The 22,939-nt window shown below is 39.8% G+C and overlaps 1 protein-coding gene across 2 annotated transcripts in view; it reads right to left on the reverse strand.

Annotated features, from left to right (window-relative positions):
• vps13d (vacuolar protein sorting 13 homolog D) overlaps nt 1-22,939 on the reverse strand; it is a 216,010-nt gene that overhangs the window by 132,896 nt on the left and 60,175 nt on the right. For both annotated transcript variants that reach the window (XM_078425505.1, XM_078425504.1), the window contains exons 25-38: nt 21,321-21,552; nt 20,884-21,094; nt 20,012-20,183; nt 19,100-19,215; nt 17,970-18,182; nt 15,060-15,322; nt 13,825-13,958; nt 13,083-13,238; nt 9,673-9,889; nt 8,409-8,483; nt 7,902-8,102; nt 6,476-6,565; nt 2,794-2,934; nt 1,912-2,028 (exon numbers count right to left, since the gene is read on the reverse strand). In XM_078425505.1, coding sequence (XP_078281631.1) covers nt 1,912-2,028; nt 2,794-2,934; nt 6,476-6,565; nt 7,902-8,102; nt 8,409-8,483; nt 9,673-9,889; nt 13,083-13,238; nt 13,825-13,958; nt 15,060-15,322; nt 17,970-18,182; nt 19,100-19,215; nt 20,012-20,183; nt 20,884-21,094; nt 21,321-21,552 — 2,338 coding nt within the window. The remainder of the gene's footprint in view (nt 1-1,911; nt 2,029-2,793; nt 2,935-6,475; nt 6,566-7,901; nt 8,103-8,408; nt 8,484-9,672; nt 9,890-13,082; nt 13,239-13,824; nt 13,959-15,059; nt 15,323-17,969; nt 18,183-19,099; nt 19,216-20,011; nt 20,184-20,883; nt 21,095-21,320; nt 21,553-22,939) is intronic.

Consider the following 22,939-nt stretch of genomic DNA (forward strand, 5'->3'; position numbering starts at 1 on the left):
ACCACCAGGTATGCCAAAATGGTGATGAAAACAATAGGGACTGACCCGCACATGACTCTCAATTTGGTCAGCATAATTTTAAAGTAGCCTGACAGGCCGTCTGGGAAACTAGCGCACAGTGTGGGGATATATAAAGTAACAACAAAATAAGTTATTATTTTCTTCGCTAGAAAAAGTACTTTGTAGAAGACCGCTTCCCAAACTTTGCAAAGTGTCACAAACATAACTGTTCGCCAGAAGTTCATCAGTGAAATTTTTTGAAAAGTCAAAGTTCATTCATTGTAGTTTAATAGATGAATCAACAGGCTTTTACTGCATAACCTGCACAGCTTAAGAAGGGGAAACGTGCAGCTTCTATTTGAGGAAGATTTATAGAGGTGGTGGGTAGAGATGAATAACGACACTTGGTAAAGTTCCTTAGCTTAGCAGTGGCACATGTCATTGGAGAATAATTTGTCCCAATAGCTTAGTATTAAAATGCTTTTTTTAAATGATTTGTTAACATACTTGGACTTTGTATAATGGGGGAGAGGTTGTCACAGAACTGTAACTGCATTTCTTATGAGAAAACTTCACTCCAAAAGGGCACATCTGGGATTTAATACGATACGATACCACCACTTTATTTATCCCAGAGGGAAATTGGTCTGCCACCAGTCACAAGGTACAGTTACAAGGCATTGGAAGTGTCATGTGCATTATAATAGTAATGAAATTTAAGTGACCAGTTATTGCACAACACATATGCAATGTTGCACAAACATGGAATCAAATTCCCGTGGAAAAGACCAGGATGAGGAATGTGTAAAGATGGGGGGGGGGGGGGGGTCAGTCTACCCACTACAAAAATGGGAGGAGTTGTACAGTTTGATAGCCACAGGGGAAAAAGGTCCACCTTGGTGGGACCAGTCTGTTGCTGAAGGTGCTCCTCAGGTTGACCAATGTGTCATGGAGGGGTATAATGCACATTTTATACAAAATGTCTTCATTAGCTTTTAATTTTTAGAGTCATAGAGCATGGAAACAGGATCTTTGGCCCAACCAGTCCATGCCCACCAAGATGCCCCTTCTAAGCTGGCCCCATTTGCCCAGGTTTGTCCCAAACCCAATGACACAAAATGGTCTCTCCGATAGTCCTTTCTTAAACTGCTCCAGTACATAATGGAAACTTTCCTGCTATTGCAGGGGTCTGATGTTGACGTATGGAGATCAAATAGCAGAAAGAAGCAGCATTCATTGTGACTCAGAAATGAAAAACTCCCAAGCCTTTGTTTTTTAAATAACTAATAATTAATAACAGATTTTGAACTCTTGACAATGTTAACATATTTTAGAAATTTATGAATTTGGAACTATATTTTACAAATCTAGCTATTACGCAGTATGAATATTTCCCTCTGCCCTTTGGAGTTGATGGAAACATCAGTTGCACATTGGGATGTAGACACATCAGACCCACATTTCCATCTAGTGAGTTTTTGTCCATGAGAACAGCCTGTTGCATTTGCTGCTTTAACCTTTCAATATATGTTATATGTTCAACTGGGAGCTTGCAACCTTCAATCATGAGTCCATGGTCATTTTGTCAAGATAACTTGGCATCATGTAAAAACAAGGAACTGCAGATGCTGGTTTACACAAAAGTACACAAAGTGCTGGACTAACTCGGCAGGTCAAGCACCATCTCTGGTGAACATGGATAGGTGACAATTTGGATCAGGACCCTTGACATGATGACTTGGCATCATGTTCGTCAGGGACTTGGTGGGCCGAAGGGCTTGTTCTACTTTCTATGTGCACTTTCAGAGCCAATAATTTAAACAAGACTGCTAAGTTAAATTTTCTGATAGACTTTTATTGCCTTTAACAATGGAAGAAAGTGTCCTACTTCTTTTTATATTAAGTACTTACTCTGTCCATGTAATGGATCGCCATATATTCCAGTCCTCCACTGAGATGTTTCTGAACTCTCACTTTCTTCCTTGCAGTAGTCTGCAATCCAAGAGGCTTTTGTCCTTTTGTACTGCTCTATAAGAAACAAACAGAAAAGGAACAAGAAAGGAATTGGGTGACGTTGGGAATTATGCTTTTGGAATAATGTTACAGCCAAACCCCATTGTTCCTACAACACTTTACGTAGTATGTATGTACTTTTAGATGATACTGAGTGGATGTTGCCATTCCCCTTGTTTGATCTACCAAAAGAGGCTAAATCAAGAAATGGGGAGTGTATCATTCTTGGCCAGGAACTGCAAATACTGAAAATTTGACAGATAAAAATAAACATTTAACATCCGTGGAGACACTTTATCCAGAACTCTTCCTCCTTCAAACCAGCCACTAAAGAGACTAGGAGACAGCAAGGATACCAACTGATATATAAGAAAATAACTGCAGATGCTGGTACAAATCGATTTATTCACAAAATGCTGGAGTAACTCAGCAGGTCAGGCAGCATCTCGGGAGAGAAGGAATGGGTGACGTTTGTGAAGAAGGGTCTCGACCCGAAACGTCACCCATTCCTTCTCCCGAGATGCTGCCTGACCTGCTGAGTTACTCCAGTATTTTGTGAATAAAAGGATACCAACTGAAATGTATAAGTGTAACAGAGATGTATAGAAGCAGATTTCACAATTCACTGCTGTACCTCATCCATTTACAATAGGTTTTCTGTACATCTCTCGTACAAATTGTTGTGAACTAATGGCTGGCATTGCTTTTTCATAGATCGACAGGTAATCCTCAAGTTAACAGCAAACACAATGCCTGTACTAAGATCTGAAGATTCCTTACCCATCAGGACAGATGTAATGTTGATGTCAAGCCGCTGTTTTGCTTGGAGATCTAACTTAAGGCGAGGTGGGTGAAGACGGCTAGCTGCCTGCTGCTGCCAACTCAGGAACGTTGTCCAAGGTTCAGCAAAAGGCTCCCACCCTAGTGTGAAAATATTGGGGAGATCTAAGACATCCGAATTATGACAAGCATACGAACTGCACCAAAGCAATTGATCTAAAGTTTGTGAAGAATTTGAAACTGAACAGATAGAGCTTTGCACCAAGTCACATTCTTGCTTGTTACCTTGTCAACAGACTTGTTAAATTGGTTTATTAGCAGGTTCCTGAATATTGTATCGAGGAGAGTTGGTCCATTTACACTTCCGATTTGTTGATATATTTGTCACTAATGACTGGTAAGATCCACTGACAGCATTTTTAATTCAAATTTTGTATTTTGTCAGAATTGGATTGGGGAGGGTAACCTCAAGTATTAATCATTTCATCCATAGAATTCTTAAAAATTGCACTGCAAACTTTGAACTAAGTTAGAAAAGAGCAAAACCAAACAATAATTAATTTAATGACGATTTAGGTAGAGTGATTTTTTCTTTGCTGAAACCTAATATGGTACTTTGGCCCTCGTAATATCTCCGTTTTTTCTGAAAGACCTCAGTTTATTTGTGTTATTAAAACTCAAGATTCAAATTTTTAAAATTTTATTCATGGGACGTAAACTTGTTTTTGTCCTGCCTTTAATTACCCCTTGGATTGTGGACTAGTAATTCATGTCAGGGGGGGAGAATGATTGGATAATTTCATTCACAAAGGACATCAATGAGTCAGTTTTTTTTCTTCTTTTATGATCACCTTGTGATCATAACTGAATGACTTGAATTTAAATTCACCAATTCCAATTCATGTCTCTGGATCAAATGTAAGGTGTCAAAGTACTAAATACTAGTCTGGAAATTTAACCACTGGAAAATCTGCCAAGGCAGCTTGTTTACAACAGTTACAAGTTACATAGAGTACTAGGCACTTTATGCAACATGCAACTCTATGCAGTTGCTGATAATACTACGTTTACATATCTGGTGTGCTGCTGCAAGTAAGAATTTCACTGTTTCGTTTTGGAATATATGACAATAAAACTTGACTCTTTTCAAAAACTGCACAATAATCAGAGCTTGCCAATTTAGTGCAAGCAGAGCAAAGACTTCTAACATTCCAGATGTCAAATCCACACTATTTTGGTCCTTGCCTGACCAAAACAGAAAATATAACTGAATGCAGTTGAATGTTCCTGAGATTTAGCTGTACCAATCCGTGCCTGAACTATATGCCTAACTGCAGCTTGCAGGAAAAGTATGCTTCCCTGGATGCAGATGCAAGAGCATGAGGTTTTCCCAATAACTTGGCCAGAAAGTTAAATACTGATACATTGGAGACCTGATTGGCAAAATAAAGTTTAAAGTAAACCTGAGGTCTTACAGCTCATCATAATTCTTTTTTTAATTAAGAAAAAAACAGTATAAATTATTAGATTTCTGCAACAAATCTGGAATCAAAATGCCCTCAATTTCAAATTCCTCAGCAATATGATCTAAAATTATTAATTGAGTACAGAAAAGCTTTTATTTAAATAATAAATCAAACAACACTGCTACTCTGTTCTTTGTGCAGAGATTTGGCTACTGCTGAAAGATCTTGTTGTCTGTGCAGGACATAAAGTCTTTGGTGTTGGAAAATCCTATCCAGCAGTCTGTTCGCTAATATGCCACGTCAGCCAGAAAATCAAAAGAACGCACATACAACTCGTCAGGTCCCATGTCCCAGTGTATTGTAATTTAAATGATTCAGATGAAAGGGGGGGTGGGGGCTCCATGGACAAGCTTTAAAAAAACAAAAGCCTTCACGACCAGCATCAGAGGGTTTTAATATCAATGTTCCCTCATAAATTTCAAAATTGCAACAATTTTTAAAACCAAATAAAAAATGTACCTGATTTTAAGTTTTTAGCATTGGCAGTAGTTCACATTTTCACTTCATCCAATGGTGTGTAATCACAAGGACAAGAACACATACACTGATAACACAACACTCAAAAGTAACTGTTCAATGTTTTAGTACTCAGGAAATCATGCCTGCAGCTAACCTACAATGTATTAAAGCCACACAGAAAATCCAGTTTCTCAATGTTGAATACAATCATTGAAAGCTAAAACAGAAGGAGCCAAAAATGCACAGCAGGCGAGTCTGCATTTGAGGCAGAGCACGCAGCTTAATGCTTTGAATATAACATTTTACTGTTCTTAATATAAAATATTTTCAAGAGCACTATGAATTTCTGTGAAAAATTACCCAAATTGGCGTGGATTGCAATGGACAGGCTTTGCATTTCTAACCATTTGTTTTGCTTCAGATGTTTAATATTTGCAATTTTTTCTAACATCCTGAGTACTGTACAGCATGAAGCACAGGTGGTGATGTGGCACAGAACCCCTCTCAAATAATGCGAGATATTAGCCCCATCTAGTGGTTGCTGCAGCTGAATATTGTTCTGTCACTCAAATATTTCAAGGTAATAAATGCTAGGGCATAACATAATGCCACAGGGGATTTTCCTTGTGGACCAGGGAAAAGTATGTTTACATTATAGAAGCTCTGAAGTTCTAAACGCTTCTTTTCCCATTTACAGCTTTGAGGATTATCATTAAGGTGTTTTCCATGTGAAGGCAAAATAAATATATCTAGCAAAGATAAAATCTATTCATGCGATAAGACACGCAATGCTGGAGTAACTCAGCGGGACAGGCAGCATCTCTGGATAGAATGAATGAAGTTTCAGGACGAGACGCTTTCTCAGATGTCCTTCTCTCCAGAAATGCTGCCTGTCCCGCTGAGTTACTCCAGCATTGTGTGTCTATCTTCGGTGTTAGCCAATTGTCTCACCTTTTCTAGTCTACAGATTTGTTACTTCACTATAGACAATAGGTGCAGGAGTAGGCCATTCAGCCCTTCGAGCCAGCACCGCCATTCAATGCGATCATGGCTGATCACTCTCAATCAGTACCCCGTTCCTGCCTTCTCCCCATACCCCCTCACTCCACTATCCTTAAGAGCTCTATCCAGCTCTCTCTTGAAAGCATCCAACGAACTGGCCTCCACTGCCTTCTGAGGCAGAGAATTCCACACCTTCACCACTCTCTGACTGAAAAAGTTCTTCCTCATCTCCGTTCTAAATGGCCTACCCCTTATTCTTAAACTGTGGCCCCTTGTTCTGGACTCCCCCAACATTGGGAACATGTTTCCTGCCTCTAATGTGTCCAATCCCCTAATTATCTTATATGTTTCAATAAGATCCCCCCTCATCCTTCTAAATTCCAGTGTAAGTCTTAACCTTCCCAATCCACTCGTTGCAAACTGCCAGAGTGATACTAGCCATCCCACATTCTCCATATCGGGACCAGACTAAGAGGGTGGGTCCTGCACAATTTTACATTGAACATACTTGGTACATGCCAGCACGCATATTAATGCAAAATCATTACTTGAAGTATACTATTCACAAAATGCTGGAGTAACTCAGCAGGTCAGGCAGCATCTCAGGAGAGAAGGAATGGGTGACGTTTCGGGTCGAGACCCTTCTTCAGACTGAACTATACAGTATTTTCTATTTTAAATTAATAAGATCTTACCTGACAACTCACGGTTGTAATAATCTCCTGAAAGAGTAAAATTAGCCGACCCCTCTGGGTTTGATCCCACTCTCTGCAGGAAGTATAATCCTAAATAAAGAAAATAATCAATTTTAAGTACCTAAATATGAATGGGTCCTGTTTCAATGATCAATAAAAACATGCTTAATAAATGAAACCCCTTCTATAGTTGCTCCAGAATTGTGCGTTCCAGAGCCATCTGCTGTCACTCCCAGAAATTAGGATTATCCTTTGTTAACAACACACACACACTGATGAGCCAAAACATTATGACCACTGACAGGCGAAGTGAATAACATTGATTATCTTGTTACAATGGCACCTGTCAAGGGATGGGATATATTAGGCAGCAAGTGAACAGTCAGTTCTTGAAGTTGATGTGTTGGATGCAGGAGAAATGGGCAGCAGTAAAGACCTGAGCGACTTTGACAAGGGCCAAATTGTTATAGCCAGACGACTGGGTCAGAGCATCTCTGAAACGACAAGGCTTGTGGGGTGCTCCCGGTTATCAGTGGTGAGTACCTACCGACAGTGGTCCGAGGAGGGACAAACCATAAACCGGCAACAGGGTGTTGGGCGCCCAAGGCTCATCGATGCGCGAGGGCAAAGAAGGCTATCCCGTCTGGTCTGAACCGACAGAAGGTTTACTGTGGCACAAGTCACAGACCATTTTAATGGTGGTCACGGGAGGAATGTGTGACAAGACACAGTGCATCGCACCCTGCTGCGTATGGGGCTGCACACGGAGGACCAACAGCATATTAGGCAGGTGGTCATAATGTTTTGGCTCATCAGGTCATAATGTTTTGGCTGATTGGTGTATTCTCCTTCTGTAATTTCCAAATCACATTGCTGCTAACTGTATTTTGGTGTACTGCAACAAAATTGATGGATAGTTGGGTCCAGTTATACCTTGAGCTGTGGCAAAGGTATGATTTATTGAACTCTTGATCCAATTACTATTTCTATACACTTATCTGTAAATCTCTCCATAATGTTGTAAACTTTTAACAAATTGAAATCCATCTTGAACAAAGTTTGGTGTCATGAGATGACTATGGAGGCTGGTGGGGTGGAAGGCAAGATCTAGAGGACATATTGTCCTTGTTCTGCCTGGTAAGAGAGGGAGTGTAGAGGGAGATCAGGAGCGTAGGAGACAGAGAGGGTTGATCACCCTCATCAACTATGGTAAAATGGAAGTCCTGGTTAAAGAAAACGGAATCTATTTTAAACGGACTGGTGTGGAAAGTTTTGTCAACAGAACTGTTGGAATAGAGATGGAGAAACTGAGAAAATGGAATAGAGTCCTTGCAGGAAGCTTGCTTCTGTTAGTACTGAATCAGACAATGGCCTTTCCAACTTGTCTATTAAGGAAGCTGGAAGTAATTTTTAACAAGTAACCTACTTGAAAAGGTAAGTTCAGCAAGAGGTACATCGCAATCCATGCAGTCATCGATCAAGCAGATACAGATGCTCTCAGCTTTCACCTCCACCCCGGAGATGAGCAATGCTGTAGCTGCTCCACCATCACTGCTGGTAGCTGCTGCACCTGCCGACACTGGCTCAGCGTTCTTAAACAACCACATGGCTGCCTGATTCAGCTGGCCTGTGCCATTAGAAACAAAACAGGAATTAAATTATTAAATATGTTCAGTCGCTCTGTTTATAACAAACAGTAAAATGCTGTGGAATCAAAGTACCACCAATGCAGGTTATTGTTTTAATTGGCATCCACTGGATAAAGAGCAAGAACCCAAATGGTTTTAAAATGTCTTTTCATAAACTATTTGATAAATTAGTCTTAATTTTTCCTCCTCTCCTCAAATTCCAGAGAATAATTTTCCATTCCAACATTAGGAGCACGACCAAAAATAATATACTCTATAGTTGGAATTCCATGTATGTTCACTACCTTTGGATTGCAGCAATGCTTTACGACAATCGTCCAGGTTAAATCCAAGGTCTTGGAGGCGATCCAACTGCAACTCTGCAATAAAAAGAAAGAAAATGCTGATGTATAATTAGAATTAACAATCTCTGCATTTCACATTAGTTAAAGGCAATTTAAGGATTGTACATAAGCCACCATATCACCTACATTGTATATACAATTAGTACAAGCAACAGTTTTTATTCTGGAAAGGTAACCCTGTGGGAAAATGCGCAAAGCTGCAAAACATGTTACACCACTCCGCATTCACTGAATTGTCGTCATTATTCAGCCGCCCTTATATGATGGTTTTTGACTGATTTCAAATGGAAAGGATTAATGTGAATCAGCTAAGTCCAAATTAGAATTTTCCCCACTTTCAAATCTTATAGACTTGTAATTTATAAAGTGACTTTGTAAGCTGCCAAATAAAAAGGGGAAAACATATGGATTTTGACTTCAATTAACCATCGAGGTATTCCTAAATGACTCAATTAGGAGTTCATTCCAGTAATTGAAATAGAAGAATATTTTCTTTAATGAGGCAGTCATGAAATTATTTGATGAACTGACTAAGCTAGCTTTTAACTAGAGTTTAAAAATAGTCAAGAATGATACAATGAAATCTTGACCTCACTTGCCCATAATGAATTGAGTCTAGACAATTTGAATCCAACTTGCATTTTTAAATGTTGACATTACAAAACAACCCATATACTTTGATATTAATTGGGGAAACTCTCAGAAAAAAATAAAAGAATGAGTAAGATGAGTGAACCATTAAAGTACCATTGAACTATTGATAAAATAGCAGTTATAATATTTAGTAAAGTGCTTAATAGATGGACATTGTGACAAATGGAGGCATTTAGAAGTGGAGATGATGCATATTGAATAATAGCGAGATCGAGTACAGAATACAGAATGCTGCGAGGAATTGATCGGGTGGACACACAGAGTCTTTTGCCCAGAGTAGGGGAATTGAGAACGAAAGGACATAGGTTTAAGGTGAGGGGGGTAAGATTTACTTGGAATCTGACTTGATTGTACTCATGTATAGAATGCTTTGACTGGACAACAAACAAAGTTTTTCCATTGTATCCCAGTACATGTGACAATATTAAAGCAATACCAATTCCAATTATTATTTGTCCAATACCACATTGGTAGAGACTTGAGGGGTATGCAGACTACGGACAAAAAGGATAATCTATAAAGGGGCTCTGTTGCTCTGCTTATTACTTACCAAGGACAGGATCTATTTGGTGTCTACTTGTTTCTTTTTTCTCAGGTCCTGTTGTTGAGATGCCTGTCAAACGAAATGAGTTGGTATTGCCATTCATTGACTCAGGATCAGGCATGATTGGCACTGCAGTGGTCTGCTTCGGAATAGACTTCACTATCGCCAGAAATAGCAGTACATCGTTGTATGAAAGTCTGATGTCAAGACTGGAGAATTGAATCTGAAGCGCAAGAACAAAATAAGTTTAAGATTAGGACAGATATCTCTGGGCTTCTTTTGTGCTGTATCTATCTATAATTCTATTCTATGCATTATCTAGTCTTCTTTCTACTTTTGAACATGAAAAATGAAGTCTAGAGTAAAAAGATATCAGTAATATCTCTTAAATTATTCGGTCTTAATTTTGAATTGTCATTGAAGCTCATCACTTTAGGGGGGAAAAAACTAACAGCAACAGTCTTCTGCCTCATATCTTTAGAGATATAGCACAGAAACAGGTCTGAAGAAGGGTCTCGACCCAAAACATCACCCACTCCTTCTCTCCAGAGATGTTGCCTGTCCCGCTGAGTTACTCCAACATTTTCTGTCTATCTTCGATCACCGAGTCCGCGCCAACCAGCTAGCACCCCGTACACCTGCACTATGAGGCAGTGGCATGAACTCAATGATCAGGATTTAGGATTATGATGCTCACAGATTGCACACTTGCCCTTCTTCTGGATATAAACTGACGATATTTCTGCTCTCTTGGAATTAACATCATTTTGCCAAATGGGATACAGCAATCTTGTTGGAACCAATAAGATCTGGAACTTATAAAAGGCAGAAATTTGTATCGGAACCATTGATGTTCAGCCATTTGAATGGCCATTTTCAGAGCATGTGCTTTCAGACTCACATTTTATACACTGACTTAATGAGAATGATTGGAGCATCTATTTTAGCTTTTTACCCTTGATGCTGGTCGATTCAACACAGTTTAATATCTGCAAGTACTACATCCGGATAAATAAGGTGGTTTGGCAATGGATTTTTAAAAAAAAATCCAACTATTTTGACTGTGTAAAGACAGTGTATCATTTTTAATGTTTTGCTTCTCTTTTCTTTCCATCTAATATCACGCACCTCCATGTATCCTCTCTCTCCTTTCCCACCTAGAGACCTTCAGTGTCAATTTCATGAACTTTGGCTGCCCTCCAGTAGCTCAGTCAAGTGTCCATTCTTCCCTTGTAAAGCTAGACAGAGCCGCACACAGCATGCCTTCACTATGATAATTCCACCGAGGATAACCTCATCTTGTCTTAATCTTTAAAAGCTGAATAAATCTGCAAGTGATTATCATAGCATAAAACAGTAACCACATCCAAAATCCAACTCCTCCTATTTCCTTGAATCTGTTCTTCACTCTCAACTAAAAGTACCACCACATGTTTGCTTTGAACCCAGAAAATTACAGTGGCTTTATGAGGAGGGCTTCAGACGCCGGTGTGTCACGCTGATTTCTCATGCCACAGCCAGGGAAAATTAAAGCTTTTAAAACTAACGAATAAAAAAAATTGCTGTTGATCTTCAAATTCAAGTCTCAATCTTATGTTAGCAGTGGTGTAAAATTATATTCACTCGTTATTGTTCTAGGAAATAGATGTTATAAATTAAGGCCCTTGATATAGAGCTTTGTGTAACTGTGATGCTCATTATAATTTAGGTCAAAGAGGGCAAAAGCTCATTAGAATTGTAGGACAAACTTAAGTTCAGACTTTCTTAATCTTTATTCCAAATTCTTGATTTATTATACGACGATGTTCAGTTCAGGAGCACTAAATATATGATATTTGTATTTGTCCCTGTTGGATTATTACTCTGTGCATTGATCAAAATGTTAAATGGTTTGAAGTTAAAAACTTCTGGGTTTCTGTTTGATTTAAAAACTCTTCTTTTCAAAGCCAAAAGCCTTTTTATCGTCCTTCGTGATTTATGATTAATATAGCAATAACTTACATCTGGAAATCCTTTACGACTTTGGTTTGACTTCCTCTGTTTCTCTATTCTGCAATCCATAAACTCTAGTGTCTAACTGCCTCAAGGTGATTTGCAAATTATGAGCATTGCTTAAAAGAGCAAATGAAGCAAGCCGGGAAAAGAAAGTAGCAATTTTCTCCAAGATTCTTGCATGTGATGCCCTGCGTAATAAGAGCTGGAAACTACAGTAGTGTCAGGGTTAGACAAAGGTCAGCAAAGCAACTCAGCAAAATTGCCACTGGCAGTTTGTCGTTTTCCCTGCAATCAGTATTTCAATCTCATGTGCTATTCATCTTCGGTTTTCTTATAAAATATATTTATGGTAACGCAAGACACAGTACTTTAATGTTAAATGTGCATTCGTTTACAAAAGTGATCTAATAAACAACCATTATCAATTGGAATCTGTTCAATCACTGGGCTGTAAATAGCTGCCATTCCAAATAAAACACCGCTTGATTTTCTCTCTACTCTTCTTTAAACCCAAACTTACTGATGAATGCCTTTAAAGGCTTCTTCAATAACATACTGACAAAAATATCGTTTTCATGCAGAATCCTGACATTTAAAAAGGATAGAATGTGCTGGAATCACTTAATAGTTCAGGCAGCATCCATGGAAAGAGAAACATTAAACATGTCCAGCATTTCTATTGTTATTTCAGATTTCCAGCACAGCAGATTTTTTAAATTTTCATCTACCCTCAAATTTATGTCTCTTTCAAGTTGAAAGATGCAAGAGTCAACTGACAATAAACAATAGGTGCAGGAGGAGGCCATTCGGCCCTTTGAGCCAGCACCACCATTCAATGTGATCATGGCTGGTCATTCTCAATCAGTACCCCGTTCCTGCCTTCTCCCCATACCCCCTGACTCCGCTATCCTTAAGAGCTCTATCTAGCTCTCTCTTGAATGCATTCAGAGAATTGGCCTCCACTGACTTCAGAGGCAGAGAATTCCACAGATTCACAACTTTCTGACTGAAAAAGTTTTTCCTCATCTCCGTTCTAAATGGCCTACCCCTTATTCTTTAACTGTGGCCCCTTGTTCTGGACTCCCCCAACATTGGGAACATGTTTCCTGCCTCTAACGTGTCCAACCCCTTAATAATCTTATACGTTTTGATAAGATCCCCTCTCATCCTTCTAAATTCCAGTGTATACAACCCTAGTCGCTCCAGTCTTTCAACATACGACAGTCCCACCGGAGCTTAGACGCAGTAGCTTAGACTGCAGGAGCTTAGACGCAGTATTTAAAGAAAGGGAACAGTTATTTTCCTTCTTCTTAACTAAGGAGCTAATCTGATTGTAGCACTCCAAACTACTGCGCAGCTGAGGACAATTAACAATCACAGATTGACAATCAAATCTCAGAAGCCATCTGTTAAAATGATACCTCAAGCACTGGTGGGAAATCCTCACTACCAAAGGCATCCAGTAGACCCGAGCTCCTCTGGTAGATAGGGTTTCCAATCAATTCTATCTGCACATTTACGGGATCGATAATGGACAATGCAGTCTCTTGCTCGCTGCCAAGTCGACACGAAAACACCTGTAAACAGGGTAAAATAGCAAACAGGTTTAGAATTACATTCTGGAACAAAAATGAGAAAATAAAACTAGCCAATGTTTGCTGCAGTTTAAAAAAATGAAAATATAAATGCAATTTATTTTTTAAAAGTGTTGCAGTACATAGTGGACATTTTACAACTCAAGTGACTGACTTTAGTCACATCGGTAAGAAAGGAGCAGCAGGGGAAAAGTAGTCCCATGAGGAATGCAATATCATAATACAACCAGTTCTTTGACTTCAATGCAACAGACCCCAAGTTAAATTGAAGTAAACTTCATTATAGAGTCTATGACTCTATAATCTTTATATTTGATTTTTCTCAATGTTTAAGTGAATGGTATCTCTGGGTTTTGAACCCAAAGTAAGCTGTTTTGGAAATAGTGAGCGAATGACAAATTAAAAATTCACTTGTGATATTAATCTTTTATGAATAGGAGTATATTTAGAAAGTTATTTTGATTACACAGTGCAAAACGTATCTCATTGCAATGCGATATAAAACAAAATTACCGTTAACTTGTAAAATAACTTTATTTTCTTCATATGATCTTGCAGTGATTCTTACCTCAATTCCTCCAAGACTGCCGGAGAAAGGCCGATCTACCAGACGTGGTTTATAGGTGAGCACAGTCGTGGCCTTCAGAATGACTGCATTTGTATCATGGCATGACACGTCTTCAACCACTACAAATTCAGTACCTATGGAAATAATTATCGTTGGTTCTTTAATTCATGCTAAATTGGGATTGGAGACAGAAATGACATTTAACCCTTAAACTACAAAACTGAAAAGACAATCCCATTCAATGGGAGCAGCTCAAAAGAATATTACTTTATTTGGGCATGGTATATTTAAAAAAAACGATTTTAGATGCAGGTTGCTTCAAAGACATTTAAATGCTAATCACATGGTGTGGAACTGGTTTGGTAGCCTGTAAATTAATGGTTTTATCAAGTCAAATTCAGTACGTGCTTTAATCAGATTTGACTTATTCAGGTATTGTAAGCAATAGACCACTGAAGCCAAGAGATGGCATTTTGCTTCTCAGGATACCGCTGACTAATGCATGTACGAACAATTCTGTGAAAGCAGAAATAAAAATTCAAGAAAATATCTTCTGCAACTGTTGGCTAAAATTATTTTTTTTACTTGAGAGGAAGGCTCAGCATTGTATAGTTTACCACACTGAATTATTTTTCATACATGAACGCTTGCTGCCCCAAGATTATGTGATGAACATAACCTATGCGTGTCCGAGCAAATAAAATAATTGTTAACAAGCGACTTAAAAGCAGTGAGCCCCATTTACCCATCAATATCGCATTTGTGCACAGTCCAGCCAATAATGCCACAGCCAGTCCTCATGGTGAAAACTATTGGTAATTTTAACCCTTCCAAGTCCAGATGAATCCATGCCAAATTATAATGTTTCAACTGTGTCCAAACACCACCACCGAATTCAGGAGAGAGAGAACTTCAAACTGTCTGTCCAATGCCTAAGCAGCTGACACCTATACCCAATGAACGACTTACCGCTATGCAGTGTTGCAGAGCTAACTGTTTAGGTGCCGGAGCTGTCACTGGTGCCAGAGCGGCCGTTGTTAAATTCCCCGCTAGTTAAAATTCCCCGGTTTATTTTGGCTTTTTTCCCCCGCTATGACCACAGGAATGGAGATTTTAAGGAAATATAAAATTATTCTCCAGATACCTTCAAAAGATTTACTCCTGTGAAATAGATCTGGGAACAAATAGGCATATAAAAATGTATTAACTTTCTAAAGATAAACTGCAGTTTTTACCAGTTACGTTGATTTTCACTTCCAGGTATTTCTCATTTGGCATTGGCACTGAAGAACGCTTTGTGACAACTCCATACTTCACAGTTTTGGGAACCAACACTTCGTTGCCCACTTTTCGGTCACGTGCTGGCGAGGCATTTTCTGGTTTCTTTGGGCTGTCAGACGTTTGCAGGAAATCGCGCACAAGCATCAACCAATCGAATATGACAAAAACACGGAGGTTATTCAGAACCACTGTGAAACATGAAGCATCTCTGGTCGACCTGGGTAATGAAAAATAAAAATTCTCCACTGAGCAAGGATTCAACTTATCACAAACACACAGTGGATTATTTCACGGAAAGATTCTGCATGCTTACTTTTACTCTTTGATGCTAAACTATTAATTCCCTCTGGACAGCACTGACTAGGTTGAATAGGTCAAGGTATCACTTATTTCTCAGGGCCACACCATAGCATTCTCAAGAGGGCAAGTAGACCAGGCAAAGGACCCATTTCCATGCTGCATCCCCAAACTAAAACTCAACTAAGAGCGATGAACACAGCCCAGTCCATCACAGGCTCATCACCTCCTTCCATCCAGTCCATCTTCATAGTGGGGAGCATCAGGAAGGCTAGAAGTATGATCAAGAATGCCTGTCACTCTAGCCGTACCCTTTTTTCTCTACTAACTTCTGGGAGAGGATACAGGAGATTGAAAGCTTGGAGGTCCAGATATAATAACAGCTTCTTCTCCACTACTATCCAACTCCTGAACCAATCACTCTTTAACACCCTATTCCCGGAGTGGTTTCTATGTTCACTGACTCTTAACTTTATCTCATCGGTTATCCTGTTATTGTACTCGTATTCTTTTGTGCTGCTTGGATTTTGCACTACAATCATGCACTATGGTGTTTTGCACTCGTCGTTGTATTATCAATGTATTTATTATTACTGTATGTACACTGTTTACTCTGTGAGCTTCATGTGAATAAGGAATTTCAAGGAATTCTACTTGTGGTGTATTTAACAAGAACCATTTCTAATCTAATCAGAAGAGTTGATTAGGTCTGGGGCAAAACAACCATGATCATTTTGAATGGCGGTGCAGGTTTGGGAAGCTGAAAGGCTACTCCTACTTGTGTTATTCTAATGTTTCATAAAAAGATGTTAACTTGCACAAGGATACAGTTCTTATGGGTATTGATGGTCTTGCCAATAAATGATCAAAATACCCACTCTTCATTGATGTACATAGAAACATAGAAAATAGGTGCAGGAGTAGGCCATTTGGCCCTTCGAGCCTGCACTGCCATTCAATATGATCATGGCTGATCATCCAGCTCAGTAGCCTGTACCTGCCTTCTCTCCATACCCCCTGATCCCTTTAGCAAAAAGGGCCACATCTAACTCCCTCTTAAATATAGCCAATGAACTGGCCTCAACTACCTTCTGTGGCAGAGAATTCCACAGACTCACCACTGTGTGAAGAAATGTTTCTCATCTCGGTCCTAAAAGACTTCCCCCTTATCCTTAAGCTGTGACCCCTGGTTCTGGACTCCCCCAACATCGGGAACAATCTTCCCGCATCTAGCCTCTCCAACCCCTTAAGAATTTTATATGTTTCTATAAGATCCCCCCTCAGTCTTCTAAATTCCAGCGAGTACAAGCCCAGTCTATCCAGTCTTTCCTCATATGAAAGTCCCGCCATCCCAGGGATCAATCTGGTGAACCTTCTCTGTACTCCCTCTAAGGCAAGAACGTCTTTCCTCAGGTTAGGAGACCAAAACTGCACACAATACTCCAGGTGCGGTCTCACCAAGGCCCTGTACAACTGCAGCAGAACCTCCCTGCTCCTAAACTCAAATCCTCTTGCTATGAATGCCAACATACCATTCGCTTTCTTCACTGCCTGCTGCACCTGCATGCTTGCTTTCAATGACTGGTGCACCATGACACCCAGGTCACGTTGCATCTCCCCTTCTCCCAATCGGTCACCATTCAGGTAATACTCTGCTTTCCTGTTCTTGCCGCCAAAGTGGATAACCTCACATTTATCCACATTATATTGCATCTGCCATGCATTTGCCCACTCGCCTAATCTATCCAAGTCACTCTGCAGCCTCCTAGCATCCTCCTCGCAGCTAACACTGCCACCCAGCTTCGTGTCATCCGCAAACTTAGAGATGTTGCATTCAATTCCCTCGTCCAAATCATTAATATACACTGTAAATAACTGGGGTCGCAGCACTGAGCCTTGCGGTACCCCACTAGTCACTGCCTGCCATTCCGAAAAGGACCCGTTTATTCCTACTCTTTGCTTCCTGTCCGCCAAACAATTTTCTATCCACCTCAACACTGAACCCTCAATACCGTGTGCTTTAAGTTTGGATACCAATCTCCTATGTGGGACCTTGTCGAAGGCCTTCTGAAAGTCCAGATATAACACATCGACTGGTTCTCCCTTATCCACTCCACTAGTTACATCCTCGAAAAATTCTATAAGATTCGTCAGACATGATTTGCCTTTGGTAAATCCATGCTGACTTTGTCCGATGATTTCACCACTTTCCAAATGTGATGCTATCACATCTTTAATAACTGACTCTAGCATTTTCCCCACTACCGATGTTAGGCTAACTGGTCTATAATTCCCCGTTTTCTCCCTCCCTCCCTTTTTAAAAAGTGGGGTTACATTAGCTACCCTCCAGTCCTCAGGAACTACTCGAGAATCTAAAGAGTTTTGAAAAATTATCACTAATGCAACAAGAAGCCTACGCTGGATATTCATTCATTGGGAATATCACAATTGAGCCTGACCTGTCATCATGAGATATCCACAGAGATTTCAGCTTGGTCCCATTTCTAATCATAGATATGAAAACCCGCTATCAATTGCAATGCTAAAACAGCTATATTGTTTGTCACCTGTAATGTAGCTCCATTTGCAAGGACGCTTGGTTGCTACCACTTTTTGATGCATCCAAAATGCATCGAAACACGTTAGTTTTAACATCTGGGTTGATTGCTTGTCCAGCGCTTCGTGTGTCATGAGCCATCATTGAGTGAGAGACCAGATTTACAGACTTTGTCGTGTTTGAAAAACTCTCATAAAGTAGCTTTGACTTTTTGAAATCAAACCTGAAAAATAAATAGTCAACCTAATTCAAAAACTCAGCAAGATTTATTTCTTCACAGTACATCTTCCAGTGATTTAAACAGGTAATATTCACATGTTTAAAACCTTACATTGAATCATAGTGTAGCGAAGGAAGCTAATGATCAACTGATTTCAAGATATTGTTCTGTTCAAGAGTAATCCAGCCGGTCACACCCTCTCGCCACAACCACAATTATTTTACCCAGTACTTATTCAGTTTCCCCTCTGGACACCACGATCACATCTGCTTCTATTGCCCCTTCTGACCATGCATTCCAAATCATTCATGTTGAACAGGTGCTTTTCCGTTTGAACCTTCAGTCTGGTACAGAATTCACTCCGCTGCTGGATATCATCTTTACTCTATAAATTCCTACCTGTCCAATTATCATGAAAACTGCCTCCGTAAACTGACTCTCGTGATGCCCTCCTCCCTGTGTTGGCGCTGATCCCCTCAGGTTTGCAACACAAATCCTCGGCTTGTTCTGGCGAGAACAATTCCCTGCTGCAACCAATTGCTTTTACTCCTTCCCAAATCAATGTATTTATAAAACTCTGGACACGGTACAAATTTCAAGTCCAATTTGGCATTAATTTGGCATGCGTGCCTTGATTCAACCATCTGCCTTCTAACTCTCCTTCAATCGAGGACTCTATTTGATCCACGTTTTCAACACATGCACAGGATTAATTGCAACGTACAAATTTGATACAAATTTTATTCATAACCCACAGAAATATCACAATAAAAGGTTTATATTAAGCAGGTTTACAGTTTAGTTGACCGAGGTACAGTGAAAAGCATTCTCAGTTATTCTTCTGCAATTTGCCTGATTCAAGGAGCCCAATATAAGGTACGTGACAGGGGAGAACTACATGTACAAATAGCAGCAAATACCTTGCTAGTGAACTGCTGCTTGCATTCTTGCCCTTGGACCCGAGAAGCTCCAAGCTAACATTCATCATATCGATGAGAAACGACATGTTCGTGTATACCTCTCCGGTGAGAACAGTCTGAGAAGACCAGAAACAATTAAAATAAACCAAATGCCTGAAAAGAATATTAGAAACCATGTTCATCAACATTTTTTTGTGACAAGAAGCCAAAACCTGAATGGTTTGTGTTCCATGTTTGCATGTTTTGGCTGACAATTTGCTGGGCTTGGGAACATATTGCCTTGGTGAGGGAATATTGTACCCGGGGCCTCAGTGTACAAGCCAAGCAAATCAACATCAGTAAAGTGACCGAGTACCTACGGTCCAAGGAAGATCAGAGTGGGTGAATTAGAAGTTTAAATCAGTACACAACTATCAAGGGGGAGGGCGAAGGTTAAATGGAGATGCGTGGGGCAAGTTATTTTATACACAGAGCAGTGGGGGCCTGGAAAGCATTGCGCCAAGGGTGGTGGTGGTGGAGGCAGATTAGAAAGTAGCATTTAAAATTGGCACATGGAAGTACAGGGAATAGAGGGATATGGATCATGTACAAGCAGATGAGATCAATTTAACTAGTCGTGTTTTGACACAAATTTTGTGGGCCGGAAGGCCTGTTCCTGTGCTGTACTGTTCTATGTTCTTAAATATAAAATATTATTAAAAAGAAGAGGGGTGGGGAGGGGGAAGAGAGAGCAAGGGAGAATGCAAAAGACAAAGAGGAAAGGATAGCACTGGAGAATGGGGTAGATTGGCATGGGAACAAGGATCCTAATTGTTATCCTGCAGGAGTGGGATTCATTTCAGCACTGCCTTTAACTTGGTCCATTTCCAACCCCAAATATTTCTAGATCCTGTTATGTTATACTGTACTTACATGTATGCTGGGGTCCTGTAAATCAAATGGCCTCATGAACTCTTCAATAGGCTCCCCTAAATTGTTCTGTATTAATCCACGGATTAACTTGTATTTACCAAGATTCAAAGAGCAATGGACTGATGAGAGGCTGCCATGGATAGCCATGTCAGGGACTGCGTGGCTGATCTCCCTGAGTGAACAGAAGGATAGTCACAAGAAGGCACAGTGCAGCTGGTACGAAATCTCATTCTGAGCACCTTCAGAGATAGTTGTATGGCTCATCAATATGAAATATAATAAATGGAACAATGAGTGGTTCAGTTCTTTTATCCTCTAGGTTTTATAAAATGGCCTCTCAGAGCTTTTACCCAACCCGACCATTTGCTGCGATGGATACGCAACATTTAAGCAAAACTTCAAAAAATGTAAATACTTTGTAAATCAGAATATTTCCACCTCTCTTGTCATCTCATACCCTTTCATTATTCAACCTCCACTCTGTAATTATCACTGTTTCTCTTTAAAAGTGTTAAATGTATGCACTGCAATCCTCCAATAGCTTCTTCAATACCTCCATATGCAATTTAGAGTCGATGCCAACTATTTTGTCCTCACTACTTTTGAACAAAATAAGTCATTTCCTTTTTGTTTTTAAAGCACAGTAAATTTATCATTGTTACCAAATGTCTGTGCTATAATTTTCACAGTGCAGCTCCTTCCCCACTGTTTACTGTTTTTTAAACGTTATTCATCAGCCAGTAAATTGCACGGAGCAATGTCAGATGGAATTGCAAAGTGCGAGGACATACACTGATCATTGTAGAGCCAGGGGAATCATGGAGGAACCATTTAGTGGTGGTCTCATCAGGCAGGAAAGAACAAACACTTACTTATCCAGGTTACGTTCAACCTGCAGTTTCAGACAGCATCGCTCTTTCAGCAGGTTCCCATCAAGATGTCTGACCAGATAGGATGGGAAAAGCAGGTCCGAAGCACTGCTCTCTGTCCTTCCAGCACGCTCCCTGGGGTGTCTCTCTGCAGTGAAGATATCCATGTCTTGTAGGTCAACCACAATGCAGTCTAGCAGGCAGACATGCTCTTCTGAAAAAAAAAAGGAAGTATTTCCACTAAGACCTCAGAAATATTTCAATTTTGTACACAAAGTAACAGGAGAACATTTCTCAAAAAATGTATTCCTTTGCAAATGATATGCAAGTGAATAGAAGATGACCATCTAGGCTTATCACATTTCCATATTATCTCTAGCCTGCTTTCCAAGATTAAGACAATTTCCTAAATGTTTTTAAAAAAAAATTTGCTTTATTACCCTCGGATTCCTTTAGCTCCACAATCTGAGGTTGCTCATGCTGTCCTTCCTGTGTTTTCCGTTTCGCTCCTGCTTCAGATTCACACTGTGGCTTATTATGAAGAGCTTCACTGGAGCAACTAGCACCAGAACCAAGTCTGTCTGGTCTGCAAGGAATGGATAGAGGATCTGATGTGGTGTTCGTTGCGGTCTTCTGGATTAATATTTCTCCAGGTGGGAAGTTCTCAGGTTCCTGGCATAAAAGAACCAAAGGTTTGAGGAAGCAACAACAAAGCTACAGATCAAAGGCAAAAACACAGCACCACGGCATGTTTAAAATATGTAATCTATCCAAATACACATTTGAAAGATTATAATGTAAATTCATTGCTGACTTAACCATTTGGCCTCATTGCAGCAAACCTGGATTCTCTCCCACTATCTGTCATGCAGGTTGCATCTACTACATCCTAATGTCTCTAGATTTAGCTCTAAGGGCTAACGGAATCAAGGGATATGGGGAGAAAGCAGGAACGGGGCACTGATTTTGGATGGTCAGCCATGATCATATTGAATGGCGGTGCTGGCTCAAAGGGCCAAATGGCCAACTCCTGGACCCATTTTCTCTGTTTTTCCCATAATTAGAGTTGTGAATCACTTCCCGGGGCAAATTCCTGACTAGAGATAACCAAATTACTAGTATACGTATTAACTCAAAAAGACAATTCCTAGGTCTAGAGAGATCAATGAACCCAGGATATAAAACATATTTCAAATGCTCACAAAATCATGAAACATTTAATTTTTTCTGCACTTTTTCATGCCTGGTTACAAGGTACCAGACAGTGCATTTAGATGAACTATTTTGGTATACAACCTTTTAAAGCTGGAAATAAAAAATGGATAGAGAGGATTACAGGTTTACATATTTTAAAATTCAGTTGTGTTTATTAAACAAAAAACACTCATCAACAAATGCAGATCACTCCAATTTAAATAATGCAAACTTACAATTTTATTTATTTGGTAATCTCTTTCTTCATAAAGCCAAAGAAAAAGCACAGTGCAACCTTCGGGGATGAACAGTGAATTCTTCATCTTCAGGTGATCTAATTTCTCATTTTTTCCCCACAATCACACTTATATCAATTTCTCACCGTTTCTTTTAAATGCCTCATTAATGGTCAGTTCTTATGTTTGTGATCGTGCCATAACTTACCTGAAGAAAGGTCTTGACCTGAAACGTCACTTATCCATGCCTTCCAGAAATGCTGCCTGACTTACTTTGTGGTCTATTTTTTGGAAACCAGCATCTGCTGTTCCACATTTAGTTATTTTAGTTAAGATATATGGCACAGAAACAGGCCCTTCGGCTCACCGAGTCCAAACTGACCAGCGATCCTCGCACATTAACACTATCCAACACTGGGGACAATTTTTACATATATACCAAGCCAATTAACCTACAAACCTGTACGTCTTTGGATTGTGGGAGGAAACCGAAGTTCTCGGAGAAAACCAACGTGGTCACGGGAAGAATGTACAAACTCTGTACAGGTAAGCACCCGTAGCCAGAATCGAACTCGGGTCTTTGGTGCTGTAAGCAATGTAAGGCAGCAACTCTACTGCTGCGCCACTGT

This window comes from Rhinoraja longicauda, chromosome 30, assembly GCF_053455715.1.
Source record: "Rhinoraja longicauda isolate Sanriku21f chromosome 30, sRhiLon1.1, whole genome shotgun sequence".
NCBI lineage: Eukaryota > Metazoa > Chordata > Chondrichthyes > Rajiformes > Arhynchobatidae > Rhinoraja > Rhinoraja longicauda.